Below are 19,687 nucleotides of genomic sequence, written 5' to 3' on the forward strand. Positions count from 1 at the left end.
GGGCTTAGAAAACCCAGTTTATTATAATGAGTATAGTGGCTTTTATGCTAGTGAATAAAATTTCTTTTCGGGACCCGGGAAAAAGGTGGTATTTGTATATTTATTTATTTATTTATTTATTTTTGCGGTGCGCGGGCCTCTCACTGCTGTGGCCTCTCCCGTTGCGGAGCACAGGCTCCGGACGCGCAGGCTCAGCGGCCATGGATCACGGGCCCAGCCGCTCCGCGGCATGTGGGATCTTCCCGGACTGGGGCACAAGCCCGTGTCCCCTGCATCAGCAGGCTGACTCTCAACCACTGCGCCACCAGGGAAGTCCTATACACTTTTTAAAGGTTACTTTTCTCATGTTGTACAACACATCCTTGAGCCAGTAGTTTGTACCTCCCACTCCCCCACCTGTATATACACTGCCCCCCACTCCACAGACCACTCGTTTGTTCTCTATACCTGTGAGTCTGCTTGTTTTTTGTTACATCACTAGTTATATTTTTCAGATTCCACATGTAAGTGATATCATACAGTATTTGTCTTTGTCTGACTTATTTCACTTAGCAGAATACCCTCTAGGTCCATCCATGTTGTTGCAGATGGCAAATTTTCATTCTTTTTTATGGCTGAGTAGTATTCCATTTATATATCTACCATATTTTCTTTATCCATTCATCTGTTGATGGACACTTAGGTTGCTTCCATATCTTGGCAATTATAAGTAATGCCGCTATGAAAATTGGGGTGCATGTGTCTTTTCGATTTAGTGTTTTTGTTTTTTACGGATATATACCCAGGAGAGTAGAATTGCTGGGTCATATGGTAGTTCTGTTTTTAGTTTTTTGAGAAACCTCCATACTGTTTTTCAGGTGGTCCTTTTAAATCACTATGATTTATTGCTTTCTGAGTTGTCAGGCAAGATCAGTTTACTTTTCGTCAGTAAGCTTTTTATATTCACACTGTCCTTTCAGAGTTATGTTAGAGTCACTAGTAAATACTGCTAAGTTTGCGACTAGAGTTTTTTCTCTGAGATAATGTGGCCCAGTGAACCTTACGCCAGGTCTGTGGATCCCTAGGATGGCTGTGGATGGTGTTCAGGGCGGCATGCATTTCTTTCTCAAAGAGGTTCATGCCCTAAGGAAAGGAATGGCTCCTCAGGAGAAAATCCTTTAACTGAGTGTTATATTCATGGATATATTCTCTTTTTTGTCTATTGTACATTTTTTACCTTTAGTACATTGCTTTAACAACTGACTTGACTTCCTGATGTCTGTATATTAGAAGTGATTTCAAATGTCCTGAAAAGATGTAAATTGTGTTTCAGCATTCTTTAATGCCCTAGAAAGAAATGGTTTTTCTAATACTAACAGGCATTTTATAACTTTAAACTGTTTTCAGCGTATTAACAGCCACTCTGCTAGCCACTTGGCCACAGGTGCCAGGTCGTCAGTAGTGGTCCTAGACTTAAGGCTGGGTGACCGACCAGCTGCTGTTCCCACTGATGCCTTCAGGAGCTTCCTGTGTCTTCAGCTCATCCCTTATAGACATCTCTGACTACAGCCGCTCTCCTGTTCCTTTACACGTTGATTGAGCACCTTCTGTGTGCAAGGGATAGGTTCTAAAGATGAAGGCAGATGACCTCGCTCTCACCCTTTAAAAGTCCTAAGCCTTCTGATTGCAGGGGTTCTTATGAACTCTTGGTCCCAAGCAAGCCAATGGGCATTCCCTCCACGCTGCCAGCCAGTCAGAAATTAAGACCTGGGAAACGGCGCTGGCGCCGCGGCGGAGGTGAGAACAGGCTGGTCTCCTGACAGCAGTTCTGTTTCCAGAACACATTCCTCACTTCTTACGTCTTCTTACTCCATTTTCTTTCTCCATTGCTTTCTTTTTTAGTATCCCCCAAGTAACATGTGAAAGCACTTCCGTTTAGTTATAAAGATATATTAATCAGTCAGTGAGTATTTCTTCATTTCCGGCGTGATTAAGGTGTGTTTCCTAACACAGTTGCTGACGGGAATGAAAGAAGGATTGAGACACCATGTTTAGTTGGGGAGACAGTCTTTCCTTTCCACGCTTTGGTGTATTGCCTTCTGCTTGTTGCCTAATTAACACACATGCTTTGATTCTTATAGTTTATCTCCACCACCAAGAGGCTTGGGGCCCAGGGGAGCAGGGGTTGGGGTGGAGTCGGTCCCACCCGCCCGTGGGACTGCCGAGCCCTGGAGGAGGGCGTGAGAATTGTACCACCAGGAAAAAGAAAGGACAGTGGAGTCTGTATAGGAAGCCGGCAAACCCCGTTCCCTACCAGGGGTGGTGAGGACGTGAGGGCTAGACCGAGTGATAGCGGGGGAGGTGGAAAGCAGGGGAGCCCAGGGCTCCTTGGGGCACCCGATCCGGGGTGTTTGTCAGTACAGTTAGAAAGGGGAGGGGAGGTGTGGTGGGCACTGACATTTCTGGCGGGACTGTGTAGGTGGCAGTGTCGTGGACGCAGTGCTCGGCTTACTCATGCTCCTGGAAGCTCCACATGGCTCCCCTCGGACACTCATCTCTCTCGACAGAAGACTTCGTCACTGGAAACAAGTTCTGGGTGGGACGTTAGAATGTCAGGGGCGTCAGAGAAGGTTGTCATCACAGCACCTCCACGGTAGTTTTGATTTCTTTGTTTTGGTGTAGACCATAGCCCAGTGGCAGAAAGCGGGCTACCAGGACATGCCTGAGTACGAAAACTTCAAGCACCTTCTGCAGGCACCCCTGGACGATGCTCAGGAGATCCTGCACACGCGCTTCCCCATGCCGCGGTACATCAACACGGAGCACGGAGGCAGCCAGGTGAGCGAGCCCAGCCCGGCCCTGATGCTCTGTTGGCTTTATTATGCATTCTCATGGCTATAAATCCAAACTGCCTGGTTCGTATCTTATATGGTGACATAAACTGACATACAGGTCAGCTTCCAAATATGACTTCTTTTTAAATGAGTGGTCAGAATATGTTGGTGTAAGGTAGAGGATTGCCAGAATGAAATACACTTCATGTTTCAGGAACCCTAATAAATGGAGAAGCTTTGGGCTTAAACTAAAGAAATGGGTTCCTATGTGGTAAAAAGTTTCTAATTTAACAAAAAAAATGTAAAAACTTTTTTTCTATTACACTAATATTAATGCCACTTTTAATCTTTAAATCTAAATCTCTCTCTCGTTTTTTTTTTAAAGGCTCGCTTCCTTTTGTCCAAAGTGAATCCATCTCAGACACACAATAACCTGTATGCTTGGGGACAGGTGAGTAATTGTCAGGTATTTGAGGAGGAGGCCAGGCTGCTTTTTTAAAAACTTGTTTTTAAATTCTACAAATTGGGGAATTCCTTGGTGGTCCAGTGGTTAGGACTCGGAGCTTTCACTGCCGGGGCCTGGGTTCGATCCCTGGTTGGGGAACTAAGATCCTGCAAGCTGCAAGGTGCGGCCAAAAGAAAAAGAAAAGATAAATAAATAAATCTACACATTTATTGAATTGAATCCCTTTTGGCCCAGAGACAGAGTAACTTGGGTATTTTGCTGGGAAGAAAACTTTGAATAATACAGTAATCCTCATTATACATATTTTTGCTTTACAAGGTTTCAGTTATCTGAGGTCGGCTGTGGTCAGAAAATTCCAGAAATAATGCGTTAGTTTTGAATTACACACCATTCTGAGTAGCCTGGTGAAATCTCACACCTTCCCGCTCCCTCCTACCTGGGGAGTGCGTTATCTTTGTCCAGTGTTTCCACACTGTATATGCCAATATTAATTAGCACCTGTACAGGAAAACCTTAGTACGTGCAGGGTTCTGTTCTACCTGTGGTTTGAGGCAGCCACTGGGGTCTTGGAAGCTGCCCACCCTGGATAAGGGGGGACTAGGGACTTCTGTGTAGGCTGGGGGTGGGGACATGCCCTGTGTGGATCCCCTTCTGCAGTACACAGCAGAGTCTGACAGGTTCAGGCCAGAGGACAGAACACTGAACTGTGGCCTCCACGTGCTTCCCTCGGAGACACAGTGGCATTGCCCAGAGTCCCCACACTTCTGTCTCCCCCGGGAGTGCAAGGCAAACACATGGACTCACGCTCACCATTCCTTCTGCCTCCTCTTCACTTTTTAGGCTCCAATTTCCTTCCTTTTTTTTTTTTTTTTTTGCGGTACGTGTGCCTCTCACTGTTGTGGCCTCTCCCATTGTGGAGCACAGGCTCCGGACGCGCAGGCTCAGCAGCCATGGCTCACGGGCCCAGCCGCTCCGTGGCATGTGGGATCTTCCCGGACCGGGGCACGAACCTGTGTCCCCTGCATCGGCAGGCGGACTCTCAACCACTGCGCCACCAGGGAAGCCCCCAATTTCCTTCTTTATCTAATTATTCCTAGCATTTATTTCTCCTTCAAATGAGTCTTTTCTTTCATTCTGTTTTCTTATAACATTTTTTGGGAGGTAATTGTAAATTTATATGCAGTTGTATGAAACAATACAGAGAGATCCCCTTTGCTCTTTGCCCAGTCCCCCCGCCCCCCCGTGGTAACATCTTGCAAAACTGTAATACAGTATCATAACCAGGACATTAAGATATGCATTTCCACCAGCACAAGGATCTCTCATGTTGCCCTTTTATAGTTATGCTCACTTCTCTCCTGATCTCCTATTTTCTATTTCTATAATTCTGTCATTAAAAAGTTAACATGTGTTATATACACAGGGAACTGTATTCAATATCTTGTAATAATCCATAATGGAAAAGAATATGGAAAAGAATATATGTATGTATGTATTGCTGAATCACTTTGCTGTACACCAGAAGTTAACACAACATTGTAAATCAGCTATACTTCAATTTTTAAAAAACGGTTACATAGGGCTTCCCTGGTGGCACAGTGGTTGGGAATCTGCCTGCCAATGCAGGGGACGCGGGTTTGAGCCCTGGTCTGGGGAGATTCCCACATGCCGCGGAGCAACTAAGCCCGTGAGCCACAACTACTGAGCCTGCGCGTCTGGAGCCTGTGCTCCGCAATGGGAGAGGCCACGACAGTGAGAGGCCTGCACACCGCAATGAAGAGCGGCCCCTGCTCACCGCAACTGGAGAAAGCCCTCGCACAGAAACGAAGACCCAACACAGCCAAAAATAAATAAATAAATTTACTTAAAAAAAAAACGGTTACATATATGAAACCACATGGTACGTAAACTTTTGGGATTGGCTTTTTTCCCTCAGCATACTTATCTAGAGATTCATTTAAGTGTCAAATATATAGGTAATTTGTTCCTTTTTATTTGCCGAGTAGTATTCTGTGGTATAGACATACTGCATTTTATTTAATCATTCACCCATTGAAGGACAGCTGGGTTGTTTACAGTTTCTTTTTTTTTTTTTGGCTGTGTTGGGTCTTTGTTGCTGTGTGCGGGCTTTCTCTAGTTGTGGCGAGCGGGGGCTACTTTTCGTTGCGGTGCGCGGGCTTCTCATTGTGGTGGCTTCTCTTGTTGCGGAGCATGGGCTCTAGACGCGCGGACCCAGTAGTTGTGGCTCACAGGCTCTAGAGCACAGGCTCAGTAGTTGTGGCGCATGGGCTTAGTTGCTCTGCAGCATGTGGGCTCTTCCCGGACCAGGGCTTGAACCCGTGTCCCCTGCATTGGCAGGCGGATTCTGAACCACTGTGCTACCAGGGAAGCCCTTGTACAGGTTTCTTATAAACTTTTTTTTTTTTTTTTTTTTTGGCCATGCCGCACAGCTTGTGGGATCTTAGTTCCCCGACAAGGGATTGAACCTGGGCCCTCGGCAGTGAGAGCGCCAAGTCCTAACCACTGGACCACCAGGGAATTCCCTGAACATTTATTAAATCTATTTTTATTTCTTTCATCGGTGTTGTGTATTTTCACTTTCTTTTTTTTTTTTGAGTGATTGTGAATGGTACTGTACTTTTAATTTCACTGTCCAGTTGTTCATTACTAGTACAGATCTTCTTCAGCTTGTGAGGCGATTGCATCCCAATAAATCCATCATAACTTGAAAATGCATTTAATACACCTAACCGTATTTTATAATGAAGTGTTGAATATCTCATGTAACTTATTGAATGCTGTACTGAAAGTGAAAAACAGAATGGTTGTGAGTGTCTTGGTTGTTGACCCATATGATCAGTGTGGCTGGGAGCCACCCAGTATCACGGGGGAGGATCATACTGCATGTTGGTAGCCTAGGAAAAGACCACAATTCAAAATGTGTATGGTTTCTACTGAATGAGTACTGCTTTTATACCATCATAAAGTCAAAAAGTCATAAGTCAGCAACCATCTATATATAGAAATAAAGTTATTTTTGTATACTTGTCTAATATCCTATGACCTTCCTGAGTCACTTATTACTTTTGGGAGTTTTTTGGTAGATTCCTTGGGATTTTTTACAAAAAAATAGACAGTCATGTCTTCTGCAAGTAGGGACAGTTCATTTCTTCCTTTCCAATCTGAATACTTGTTTCCTTTTGTTGTTCTGTTGTCTATTTTCAATGTCATTTATATCTGCTCTAATCCTTATTTTCTTCCTTCTGCTTGCTTTAGGTTTATTTCCTTCATTTTCTAGGTTCTTGAGATAGGAGTTTAGATTATTGACGTGAGACTTCTCTTCAGTGTATGCATTTAGTGCTCTTAATTCCCTCTGCAGTACTGCTTTTGCTGTGTCCCACAGGTTTTGATTATGTTGTATTTTCATTTTCATTCAATTTGATATATTCTTTTAAAATTTCTCTTGAGGGTTCTTCTTTGACTCTTGGATTATTTAGAAATATTGCTTAGTTTCCACAGATTTTCTTGTTGTCTTCAGTTAATTGATTTCTGTTTTGATTACATTGTGGTTAGAGGATATACTTTGTATTATTTCAATTTTTAAAAATTTGTTGAAGTTTGTTTTATGGCCCAGGATATGGTCTGTCTTGGCATATGTTCCATGGTCACTTGAATAGGCGTTCTGCTATTGTTGGATAAATTGTCCTATAAATGTCAATTAAGTCCTGTTAGTCGATGGTGGTGTTGAGTTCTTACATATCCCTGCTGATTATCTGTATAGTTCTATCCGTTTTTGAGAGAGGATGTTGAAGTTTCCAACTCTTAATGGTGAGTTTGTTTCTCTTTTGCGTTCTGTCAGGTTTTTGTTCACATATTTTTCAGCTCTGTTGTTTGTTGCATACACACTTAGGATTGCCCTTTCTTTTTGGTGGATTGACCCTTTTATCATTATATGATGTCCCCACTATCTCTGGTAATTTTGTTTGCACTACTATCTACTTTATCTGGCCTTTATAAAGCCCACACTTATCTTTCTTTTATTCTTTTTGTTTATGCAAAAAAATTAATGTTTGCATGATATACCTCTTTCCATCCTTTAACTTTCAACCTGCGTCTATCATTATATATTTTTTTAATCTACTCTGCTAAATTCATAATAAATTTGCTTATTTGGACCATTTATATTTAATGTAGTTACTGATACGTTAGGGCTTATTAAGTCTGCCATTTTATTTTTTTGTTTTCTGTGCTTTTCATTTCTCTGTTTTCTTTTTCCTTCCTTCCTGTGGGTTACTTGAACATTCCTTATAATTCCATTTTAACTTGTTCACAGTGGTTTTTTTAGTATATCTCTTTTTGTAGCATTTTTTAGTGGTTATTCTTGGTGGCTCTAGATATTAGAGCATTACATTACATTATGTGTACCTAGCTTATCATGGTCTACTGGTGTTATCTTTTTTACCAGTTCAAATGCAGTATAGAAAACCTACCCCAGTCTCACTTCATGTCCCTATACCCTCTCCCATTTATGATATAATTGTGTTAAATGTTTCCTCTGTGTGCACCAGACAGTGTTACAGTTTTTCTTCAGCCATAATCTATAAATCTAAGAGAAGATGGAAAACCTCTTATTTTTATCTGTAGTTTTGCTTACTGTGTCCTTTATTGCTTCTTAATACTCCAGAGTTTCTTCTTTTATCTTTTCCTTTCTGTTTAGAAATCTTCCTTTAGCAGTTCTTTTCAGGGTAAGTCTTCTGGTGATAGACTCTTAGTTTTCCTTCATTTGAGAATCTCTTGATTTCCTCTTCAATCCTGAACAATATTTTCTCTGGATATAAGATTCTGTTGACAGTCCTTTTTCTTCGGCAGTTGAAAAATATTGATAAAATGTAATCTTTCTCTGGACCCTTTCAAAATGTTTTCTTTGTTAGTTTCAAATGTTGAAATACCATACGTGAATTTCTCTGAATTTATCCTATTTGGAATTTGCCCAACTTCTTGATTCTGTATATTTATGCCTTTTGCCAAACTTGGATAGTTTTCAGTCATTACTTTCTACAATACTTTTTCAGCCTGCCTTGCCTGCCTTTCTCTTTGGGACCTCAGTGACGCAAATGTTAGTTCATTTGTAGTTCCACAGCTCAGTTGGGTACTTTCTATTATTTTTATCTTCCAGTTTATTGACTCTTTTCTCTGTTCCCTTTCTGCTGTTGCATTCAAACTTTTTATATGTTACTGTATTTTTTAGTTATAAAATGTTCATTTGGATTTTCTTTGTCTTATATTTCTTTTCTGATGCTTTATGTTTTCATTTGTTTCAAGTGTGTTCCTAATTGCTTCTTGAAGCATTTTTGTCATGGCTGCTTTAGTCTTTGTCAGGTAATTCTAACACCGTCAACTCATAGTGTTAACACCTGTTGACTGTCTTTTTTCTCATTCATTTTGAGATCTTGACTCTTGGTATAACAAGTGATTTTTTTTAAATATAAATGTATTTTATTTATTTATTTTTGGCTGCGTTGGGTCTTCGTTGCTGTACGCGGGCTTTCTCTAGTTGCGGCGAGCGGGCGCTACTCTTCGTTGCGGTGCGTTGGCTTCTCGCGGAGGCTTCTCTTGTTGCGGAGCACGGGCTCTAGGTGCACGGGCTTCAGTAGTTGTGGCACGCGGGCTCAGTAGTTGTGGCTCGCAGGCTCTAGAGCGCAGGCTCAGTAGTTGTGGCTCATGGGCTCTAGAGCACAGGCTCAGTAGTTGTGGTGCATGGGCTTAGCTGCTCCGCGGCATGTGGGCTCTTCCTGGACCAGGGATCGAACCTATGTCCCCTGCATTGGCAGGCGGATTCTTAACCACTGAGTCACCAGGGAAGCCCCATAACAAGTGATTTTTGATTGAGACGTGGACATTTTCATATTTGTTATGAGACTCTGGATTGATTTCAACCTGTTTTGGCTGTCTTTTTGTCACACTGCTCTGGCAGGGAAGGGGGTGGTACATTGTTTCATTTCTGCCAGGTGAGACAGGGGTTCAGGTTTTCCATTGGCCTCTGTTGACACGTGAGGTGGAGGGCGACTTCTTGTTACTGTGTGTGGGGACGGGAGTTCCAGCTCCCCACCTGGTTCCCATTGATTCTCCTGTGGAGGTGGCCTTGTCACTGGTGGGTGATGGTGAAAGTGCTTTCTCTGCACTAAGCCTTCTCTGATACCACCCCAGAGGTTGGGGCGTGGACATCTTATTACTACCAGGTGTGGGGTGGAAGTCCAGGCTCCCTGTGTGGTCTCTGCGGACACCATGGGTGCAGGGAGACTTCTTACTGGCCAGCAGGGATGAAATCCCTGGCCCCATACTTGGCCTTTTCTGATGCCACCGTGGTGGGATTGTTGGGTCCCTCAGTACTGCCATGTGAGGGGTGCAAGTCTACACGATCCGCTCAGCCTTTTCTGTCTTGCTCGGCTGCCCTGGTCTTTTGCTAGAGAAAGTGGGCTCTTTTTGTTGTAGTTTTTGTCCGTGCTCAGTAACTGTTGCCAGCTTTTTCAGCTCCAAGTCTGGCGCGCATGCGTGAGGCAAAAAGGAAGCCCTGGGAACTGGCCACTGTGTGGTTCCCTGCATCCCAGGGTCTCTAGTTAGTATGCTGTCTTTTCACCACCTTTCAAAGTCTTCTTATGTTTGTTTTATATAAAACATCCAGGGGTTTTAGTTGTACTTAGTTGAAGGAATGAGGAAAAGTACATCTACTCTTTCTTCCCAGAGAAATCCTTTTATAAAACTTTAATCATGCTTATACTTTTTTGATTATAACAGTAGTACCGTTTCATTTTTAGAAGACTAGTATATGTAAAAAAAAATTTTAGAAAGAAAGTTTAAATTACATAGAATGCTACTAGCTAGAGTTAAGTACTTCTGGCTTCTTTCTAGTTAATATAAAAGGTATATATCATGTATATCTGTGTGTGTGCATATGTATATATTTTTTTAACAAATTGGAATCTTGTTAGAAATCAAGGTTTCTATTCAATACTTTTTCCCTTAACGTCAATTGAATCATAAGCATTTCTTGATAGTGCAGAGATCCATCTGTTTAGTGGATACTGATTCACACATTGTGAATACGCTGTTACCAAGCTTCTGTTGTAAGCAGATCATTTAAGAGCATCAAGCTGGTTGCAGCAGGGTGGTGGGGAAGATGAGAGATGGGACGTGTGGGCCCCCAGGAGTTCATGCCTGCTGGGAGCCAGACCCTGGATGAGTCATCAGAACTACACAGTGGGGTAAAGTAGAAGGGCATATGCTCAAAACTGTCTGTAGTGGCAGGAATGACCTGATATGAGTGGATCAGGGAAGGGTTTTGTGAGGAAATTATGCTTTAGTTGAAAAGATTAGCTAGGCAGAGGACGGGGCTGGGTGGCAGGAGTGCTCTTGGCAGACAGACAGCACTTGCTAATTTTGTGAGGGGAAGGGTCCTTAATAACGCATGAATTCCAACCAGCTTCTAAGAAACCTGCCAGTAAACCTTTTTCATTAAACTTCAGGAAACAGGAGCGCCCATCCTGACTGATGATGTTAGCCTGCAGGTGTTCATGGACCATTTGAAGAAACTGGCTGTCTCCAGTGCCTGCTGAGCTGAGGACATGAGAAGGAAATGGAGGAAAACACGGTCACACTGTGCTCACAGTTGTTTGTAAAGGCTTAACGTTCCTTTTACTTTTCTGCTGCATTTTAATAAATAATCAAAAGAAGTGTTATGTAACTCTTCAGATTTTAATTTGCTTGTATTCCTTATCTGTGCCCTTTTCTTTACACCATAAAATTATAAGGTCATAAACGTTTTGGTACCGGTAGATGTTTATATGCTTTTTGTATTCTAACTTTTAGAGTCTGTATAAAATCAGAACTAATGTATTTTGGCAGCTTGCTTACATGAAAATCATAATGATCAGAAAGGAAATAAATCTGGATGAAGAAGCACTGGTTAAAATAATGCTAATACAAATTTGATTTCTGAGGTCTCTGTGTGTTTTAAGTAAATTCCCCAAGAGGTAATTCCTGAACTTAATCTTCATTTACTGTCAAGGATATTGTTAACATTAACAGACAAGGAAAAGTAAGAAATATGTGAAACTTTATTGAGGCAGAGTGGTCTGGAGTGGCACTGTTCCTACCTCACCTGAGATACAGAGAACAGATTGCTGGTCACCAGAGGGGAAGGGGTGGGGGAGGGTGAAATGGGTGAAGGGCGTCAACTGGATGGTGCTGGATGGTGGTGAGCACACTGTAGTGCATACAGAAGTTGAATTATAATGTACACATGAAACATATAATGTTATAAACCAATGTTACCTCAATTTTAAAAAAATTACAGCGTATTTTACTCAGTGGAGTTCATCCTTGTTTAGAGGTTATATCCCCTTTTAACATGGGCCAATTGCTAGGACAGCTGTCATCCAGGAATTTCTTTTGTTTGGACTCCTAGGTTAGTTGCAGTTTTCCTTTTATCTCATAAGTCATTTTGCTGCCTTAAGTGACTGTTCCTAAAAAGAGCATACAAGAGATAATTCACAGAACCTGTTCTGCCTTCATACCTGACAGCTTTACTGAGTATAAAATCTAGGCCCAAAATAATTTTATCTCAAAACTTTGGAGGCATTTTTTCAATCATTCAGCAAATAATTATTCAGTATTTGCTATGTTTGGAGTAGTCTTCTAGGGCCTGGGAATGTAACCAATAAAACAATTCCTATTCTCACAGAGCTTATATTCTGGGTAGGGAAGACCAACATTAAAAAATTAGAAGTAAATTATATAATTTTTTAAGAAGCTAATGAGTGCTATGTAGAAAAGTAAAACTGGGAACTCCTATTAATTGGCTGTCGGACCATCTGGATTGATTCCAATGCTCTATCTTTTGAATTTGTACTTACTGCCATCTTAACCTCTGCTCTAAATTCTGGGTGGGTTTCCTATCTTAAAATGTTTAACAATTACATTTTAAATGCCTAAGGCTTTTATTTACTGTACCTTTTCCATAGAATATTTTTCTTATATTTGGGATATAATTTTGAATTGAGGTAGATCATATAGAAGAGTACATAAGCCTGTGTATCCAGTTTAGGGTTGAAACTGTTCCTCCTTGGGCCTGTTTCCAATTGACAGGAGGAATGTGATAGACCCAGCTGGCTCTGGTGTCTCTCCAGTGACAGAGAGTGAAGGTGCCGAGGGGCACCCTGAGCCATGCAGGTCCCACCTGTGGGTGCTGGTGGCTGTTTCCAAAGAACGTGGAGGTGGGTGTTAGTGTTCTTTGGAGAGCAGCCATCTCAAGAGGGAGACACTGAGCCAGTGTGCCTAGTAACTATAAACTCCATCTTGAAAGCAAGGAAACTCCTGAAATGATCAATTAGGAGAGTGGCAGCCCGGATGGAAGGAGGCTGGAATCCAGCCGAGGCCTCAACAGAGGCAGCTTTTAGACACAGGTGACAGATGAGGTGTTAGGTGAGAGGGTGAGTCAGGAAAGGTTTCTTTCCTTTTGGGGGCTGGGGCGCAGTAGGGGTAGGGATAAATTCAATCCTGGCCACTCTTTGAGTTTCAGGAGCTTGTGGGGTAGAACTGAAAACGCCCTGTAGGTTGGCAGTAATTAGTATGTATTTATCTTTCAGGAGAATGTGGCGTATATTTGAGAGTCATAAAGTAAATAACATGAGTAAAGTTGCTCAGTATGAGAAGAGAAGCAAGCTTGGAACAGAATACTGATTTTCCTGTTTCGTTTTTAACGACCTTATTGGGGTATAATTTATATACGATAAACTGCACCCATTTAAAGTGTACGGTTCAATGAGTTTCAGTAGATGTGCACACCCACGAAAGCACCACCATCACATCACCATCAAGACACAACATTTCCACAGCCCCCAAAGTTTCTTCAGGCCCCTTTTAGTCCTTCCGTTTCTGCACACCCTGGTCGGAGGCAACTACTTGTCGGCTTTCTCCCACTATAGATGAATTTGCTTCCAGAATTTTATGTCTGGTTTCTTTTGTGCCTGGTTTCTTTCACTTAGCATTACCCATCTGAGATTTATCCATGCAATTGCATGGATCAGTACAGTAGTTCCTTTTATTATGGAGTGATAGACTCACATTTCCTTTATTCATCCACTAGTTGATAGACATTTGGGTTGTTTCCATTTGGGGGCTCTTATGAATAAAGCTCTGTGAACACCCACATACATACGTTTGTGTGGACATAATGTTTTCATTTCCTTTGGGTGAATAGGAACCGAATGTCTGATTCATACAGTAGGGGTACTTCAATTTTTAAGAAACTGCCAGTATCGCAAAGAGGTTGTGATATTTTATGTTCCCACCAGTAAGAGGTCTGATTGCTCCAAGTCCGTACAACCCTTGGTATTCTCAACATAATTTTTAGTCATTCTAATAGGTGTGTAAGGGTGTCTCGTGGTTTTAATTTGCATTGCTGTGATGACTGACAATGCCCCTGTACTTATTGGCCATTTGTATATCTTCTTTAGTTAAGTGATTGTTGCCTGTTTTTCAGTTCGGTTGTCTTTTTATAATTGAATTGTAAGATATCCTTATAAATTCTGATACAAGTCCTTTGTCAGATCTACCTACTTTGAATATTTTATCTTGTGGCTTGTTTCATTTTCTTAACTGCCTTTCGAAGAGCAAAAGATTTAATTTTGAAAGAGTCCAATTTACCAATATTTGTTTGTGGTTTATGCTTTTTGTATTCTAAGAAATCTTTGCCTATCCCAAGATGGCAAAGATCGCCTTTTTAAAAAATTTTTATTTTATATTGGATGTAGTTGATTTCCAATCGTTGTGTTAGATCTTTTCTTCTCGGTTTGTAGTTTTAGCTTTTATATTTAAGCCTATGATCCATTTAGCGTTAATTTTTTTGTGTGGCAAAACACCAATTTTTAGAGGGTGGGAGAAATGGGAAGAGCCCTGAAGGATAAATAGATTCTGAAGAAAATTATGTTTTCGAAGCTATGAAAGGAGCAGGTGGAGTCGTATGCGCTGGAAATCGTCTGATTATGGCTGCAAAGTAGTTACTGGCTATGGAAGTTTACTGAGTATCCACTCTGTGCCCAACACATCCCTTTTGCTCTCAAGTTGTTTGGTTTCTTGAGTGGGGGTAGATTATGCTTCGAGGAAATGTACGGATAAGAGAAAAGCTGATGGTGGATCGAGTGGAGACTTCTTGTTTTTGAGGCGCGGGCTCGTTTGTATGATGGAGTAAAGAACAACAGAATGAAAAGGGCGTGAGATGGAGGTGGACAGAGTGTAGTTGCTGGGCCAGGGCCCTGAAAGGCAGAGAAGAATGGGACCCACAGCCTAGTGGAGGGGCTAATTCAGACGTAGAGGGACCCACGCGCACCAGACAGGGCTCCAGGCAGGAAGATGGGGAAGATGACTTGCGGGTCGTAGACGGGGTATCCTCGCAAACCTGAGAGCTGGAGGAGGGAAGGAATTAAGTTTAACAAGGGCCACCTAAAGCCTATGTAAGGCAGGACTTTGCAAGTGGGAGGTTTGCCTGAGAGAAAGTGTCATTGGGGCCCGTCACGTGGGAGGCAAGATCGTCTCCGGACCCCAGGCGCCAGACCCGAGTGCGTTGCCCAGCGCGACGTCCGGACTACACGCTCCAGGATGCATCGGGGCCGGCGCAGGAAGCGGCCAGCCCGGAGCGGCTCCCCATTGGAGGCGGCGGCGGCGGTGACGCGCCCACCGGAAGGCCCGCCTCCGCCCTGGGACTCGGAGGAGTGAGGTATTCCCGGCGGCGTCATGCGTCCGGAAAAGGCCCTGTCTTGGTACCGGCGCATGTCTATGCTGTACGGACTGGGCGCCTGGACCCTGCTGGGCTCCTTGTTTTTGTATAATCAGAGAAAGAGCAAGCCTCCAGGTACGGCTCTCGGGCGGGACCTCTGGGGGACGCGCGGCCTTGCGTGGGGCGTGTCCGGGGGGTCGCAGAAGTGGCTTCGCTGTGCCGCGCGAAGAGACCGGGAGCGGTGCTTAGAGCCGCGAGTTATCGTGGAATCTGCCAGCAACGACCTTTTAGAGCCTCTTCCCCGAACCTTGCTGGTTTATTGAGCGAGGCCGCCCGTATCCTCAGAATTTGAAGAATCCGTGAGATTCCAGGTGGAATTTCAAAGACCCTGGATGGTGGTTTAAAGAGGCGATGCTTCTGTAACTTCAGCCCTGCTTTGGTCGCATGGTCGCCTTTGCCGACCAAACGATTTCGCTGACTTACACCAGCGAAGGAGTACTGAAATCTTACCAGTTGCTGGGAGGAAAAGGAAATCCCGCAGCTTTCAAAAATGTTCTGGAAATCTGTGGCTTCGTCTAGAGTAGGGACTGCCTGGGGCTGAAGGGGAGGAGCTGGTGGGGGAGCGACTGCTACAAAATAAGGGGTTTCCTTTTGTGGATGAAAATATTCTACACTTTATTTTGGTGCTGGTCGCACAGATCTCAAGATACTAAAAACTGAATTTACATTTTAAATGAGTTAATTGTATAATAAGTATTATCTCAGTAAAGCTTTTTATGTAAAAACTGTGCTGAAGATTACATTTGGTGCTGAAGATCACCAATGGCCTGAAAGTGCACATGTCAGTATTAAGCATTTTAAAACATTTATCTCTGTACTGGTCATTTAAAAAAATTATTTACATTTTCTTTTTTACAGAAAGAAAACAATGTCAGGAACCTGATGGGGGTGGGGGTAATTCTTACCTTAGTTTATTTTATTTCAAAGACTTTACTAATAATTCTAATGACTGCTGCCTAAATTAAAAGTTAGTGATCAACTATACTTCAATTAAAAAATAAAGTAAGATAAAATGAAAGTTAGTGATGCAGCTGTTACTTTTTTTTTTTTTTAAGGTGGTGAAGTAGAACAAAAGAATGTCTCAACAAATGAACTGTCTGAACCCCCGAAAGGGTTTTATGTGGAAACGGTTGTCACATATAGAGACAATTTTGTTCCAATTACTGCCAGGATCGTCAACTATTTGAAATCATGGACTGGTGGCCCTGGACCAAAATCATGATGGACGGCTGAATTCTGAAAACAGGACTTTGGTTCAGCATATAAATTTGAGAGATACTGTGATTTCCACTTTCTCTTTGTGAAAAGTGTATACATTTAATTTTGCTGTAAAATAGAATCACTAATAATATGCAATAAATATTTCCTTGAAGAAAAGTAAATTTGCATATTCAGGAGGTGTCCTTCTATACTCACAGGAGTAAAAGATTGAAGTGAAATGTCGTATTGAGCTTCCATAAGCTTGGTTTTCTGAAATTAGTTCATGTAACTTTATATTCCTTTCATGTTGCTGTCAGACGTAGCTTTTGTGGTCCCTTTAAGCAAATCTCCGTGTTCAGTTTGGGACTTAGAGCAGCCCTTTGGGCACTAGTGGGTGCTTGGTAAGTATGTTGTGAATTATATTATAACTCCTGGATTAAATAGACTCGATCTGTTCTTTAGGAGCTGTACAGATACCCTCATTCTTTCGGCAGGAGTGGATTAAACCCCAATGGTGGCTACCAGTATTCTAGAGATGGGGATACAAAGTGAGGACAGCAGGGTTCCTGCCCTTGAGTGCTGCAGTGTTCTCTCCGCTGGGCTTGTTTGGTTGCAAGTAACAAACCCACGTAAGTGCGATTAAATCAGAAAGAGATGTTTATTAAAAATGTGTGTGGACAGGGAATTACCTGGCGGTCCAATGGTTAGGACTCGGTGCTTTTGCTGCTGTGGGTGTGGGTGCAATCCCAGGTCAGGGAACTAAGATCCCACAAGCTATGCAGCGTGGCCAAAAAAAACAAAAAACCAGTATAGACAGCTCAGAATTCAAACAGAGTATGCTGAGGTCTTCGGAGGGCCTGGCAGCAGGAACCGGAATGTAGCCACTCACTGAGCCTGCCTGGGGACTGTCTGCCTTGTTGCCTTTCTCACTGCACACGTTTTGTCCCCGTTATTTCTGTAGTAACATCACTTTGCAGCTACAGCGTCAAAGTCTGATCAGCTTCTTCCCAAGCCAGAGTTTGTCTTCCACTCCTGTGAGAGTCACTTCCCTGTGTATCGGATCCTTTCCTGTGGATCACTGAGTCCTGCCTCAGTTAGTAAGAAACTAGCATTCGTTGCCCATTTGGGTAGTGTTTCTTGTGCGCAGCTATTTGGGACCCTGTGAGGACTAGGGATTCCTGGTAGGACAGGAATGGGACACTTCTGGGTTCCTGCTATAGTACTGTCACCTTCAAACCTTTGCCTTGATTTCTCCTTGGTGTCAGTTCTACCTTGTGGGTGGCCTGAGCAGTGCTTTGGGGGCAGTCAACCTAAGTGACAGAGGCTCCAAGATGGCAAGTAGCAGCTTCAGATGTCAGCAGCAGAGGCTCCTCACTGGACATCAGAGGTCAAGAATGGCTCAGTGCCAGTGGGGTGGGCACCCTGGTGGACACCTGTGATGGGCATCAGACGTGCAAGAAGCAGCATACGATGGTGGAAGGGAATTTCTGAATGGCTTCCCAGAGCAGCCTGCTTCTCATCACTCTCCTTGGAATCTCAGTTTCATGCCTGGCCTCCGGCTGCCAGGGAGATTGGGAAAGTGCGTTTCTGGCTTCCGCATCAGGGATGTGTTGACCCTCAAAGTGGGGCATCTCCTAGATATAGGAAGGATGATCACAGCATGCTGGGCAAGTAGATACCAGGACAAATGTCCACTCCAGGCAGCAAGCCAGACTTTCATCGGGAGGCACTAAGATACCTGCCTCTGTAGGTCACTTTCCCCAGAGAAGGTTTCTCTACCCGGGGGTGGATGCCTGGCTGTAGGAATTCTGGGAGCTGAGTGTGTGAGAGAGTGTGTGTGAGTGTGTGTGTGTGTGTGTGTGTGTGTGTGTGTGTGTGTATTCCTTCTTGTTTAAAACACTTCAACCCCAACTGCTTGTGCTAAGACCATGTTCTCTCTCCATAACACTTATTACTGACCGACCAGTAAAACAACTGTGGCTCCAAACAGCCTGGAGCTTCAACAATTCCCGTAGTTCTGCTGAATCTTGGCTTAAATAGGCCTTTGTGGACTAATCTAACAACCAAAATATAATTTAAAGTGTTCTTCTGGGAGAAGGTTTTCAGAATTCCAAACGTCTATCTTGCAGGTGCAGTTGGAACACGGTCTGTTCAGAAGTTGGGAATCACCCATTGAAGGAGAGTTTGTAGGATTGGAAATAAGTTTCCCGAAATTCTGAGGTCTGGTAGTATTTAGAGGGAGTGGGTTTTCTTTTTCTTTTTTTTAAGATGTATGTATCTCCGGGGCGTGCACCCCCTTCCTGACATCCGTCCAGCTGGAGGAGCCATCGGGGACCATTCAGATGAAAAGGACTCCTGAGACATAGTGGAGCAACAAGAGAAGAGGAATTGGGTTTTCCGGCCCTGTGGAGTACCACACAGCCCAGGGCTTTAGAGAGAAAGAATCAACTTCTACGTAGTTTAAGCGATTGTGACTTTGGGTCTCTGCTACAGTTGATGTAACTCTAAGCAAATCACATCTCCCTATTCATTTCTTTTTAAAAATGGTACCTAACTTTTCATGATAGAAAAATCTCCTGTGTTTTCTGAGCTTTGGTTTCTTTTGAATAAGAGGTATAATATCTAGCCTGTCTACTAATAGGGTTGTGACTGTCAAATGAGAAAGTGTTTGTACACGCATGATTATTCTTAGGAATAGAATGTCTTAGCTACTCCTGGAAATGAGGCGTGAAAGGCCGTCTTTCTGGTGATAAATGCAGTCTGCTTCTGTCGTCCTCCAGCCGCTTTGCTTTCTTTCTTGTGGCTCCCCAGGGAGTTACCTCGTCACAACTGGCCTGTCTGAAAACAGGGCTTCCATGGGTAGTAACTTGCTTCTTCAGCACAGCAGGTTAGCAGCGTGTATCAACATGGAAAATGGCACATCCTGCGGTCCGGCAATCTCACTTTCAAGAATTTGGGAGATTCCTGAAAAGATCTAGGAAGATGCCTCTTCAACATCCCTCGTTCAGCATGGCCTCGAGCTGAAACAACCTCTTGGTCGACCGTGCCGATTGCCTTCCCAGCACCCACTGATCCCACTCCTCTTTTATAACAGACCCTGAGCTCACCCCGTCAGGTGCTTCAGGGGGACTGGCCCAGGTCCTGATTGGTCCAAGTCAGTGTTTCTCCAGGGGGCGCTGCAGCCTCCGTGGATGTGACAGTCCATTTTGTGGGCTGCCCCAGGTGTTGCAAGTGCTTTAGCATTTCAAGTTCCTTGGGCACTAAATGCCTGTAACAATCTTCACAGCTTGTGACAGCTTCAGACACCCCTCCCCACACACATTTCCAGTAACCCCTGGGGGGCTCTATGCCCCAGGTGAGAACCTCTTATCTGAA

General features: G+C 43.4%; 2 protein-coding genes across 4 annotated transcripts in view; both read left to right on the top strand.

The window, feature by feature from the left end:
* Positions 1–11,275, top strand: part of SEC23B (SEC23 homolog B, COPII coat complex component) — a 39,497-nt gene extending 28,222 nt beyond the window's left edge. For all 3 annotated transcript variants that reach the window (XM_030872443.2, XM_030872444.2, XM_060285515.1), the window contains 3 exons: positions 2,662–2,817; positions 3,199–3,264; positions 10,803–11,275. In XM_030872443.2, the coding sequence (XP_030728303.1) occupies positions 2,662–2,817; positions 3,199–3,264; positions 10,803–10,892 (312 nt within the window). In that variant the 3' untranslated portion in view covers positions 10,893–11,275. The remainder of the gene's footprint in view (positions 1–2,661; positions 2,818–3,198; positions 3,265–10,802) is intronic.
* Positions 11,276–15,026: 3,751 nt separating this feature from the next.
* Positions 15,027–16,494, top strand: SMIM26 (small integral membrane protein 26). The gene is made up of 2 exons (XM_030872452.2): positions 15,027–15,187; positions 16,168–16,494. Exons 1-2 carry the CDS (start codon positions 15,070–15,072, stop codon positions 16,332–16,334), a joined length of 285 nt encoding a protein of 94 aa, XP_030728312.1. The 5' UTR covers positions 15,027–15,069; the 3' UTR covers positions 16,335–16,494.
* Positions 16,495–19,687: the final 3,193 nt, after the last annotated feature.

This window comes from Globicephala melas, chromosome 15 (genome assembly GCF_963455315.2).
Source record: "Globicephala melas chromosome 15, mGloMel1.2, whole genome shotgun sequence".
Classification (NCBI taxonomy): Eukaryota; Metazoa; Chordata; class Mammalia; order Artiodactyla; family Delphinidae; genus Globicephala; species Globicephala melas.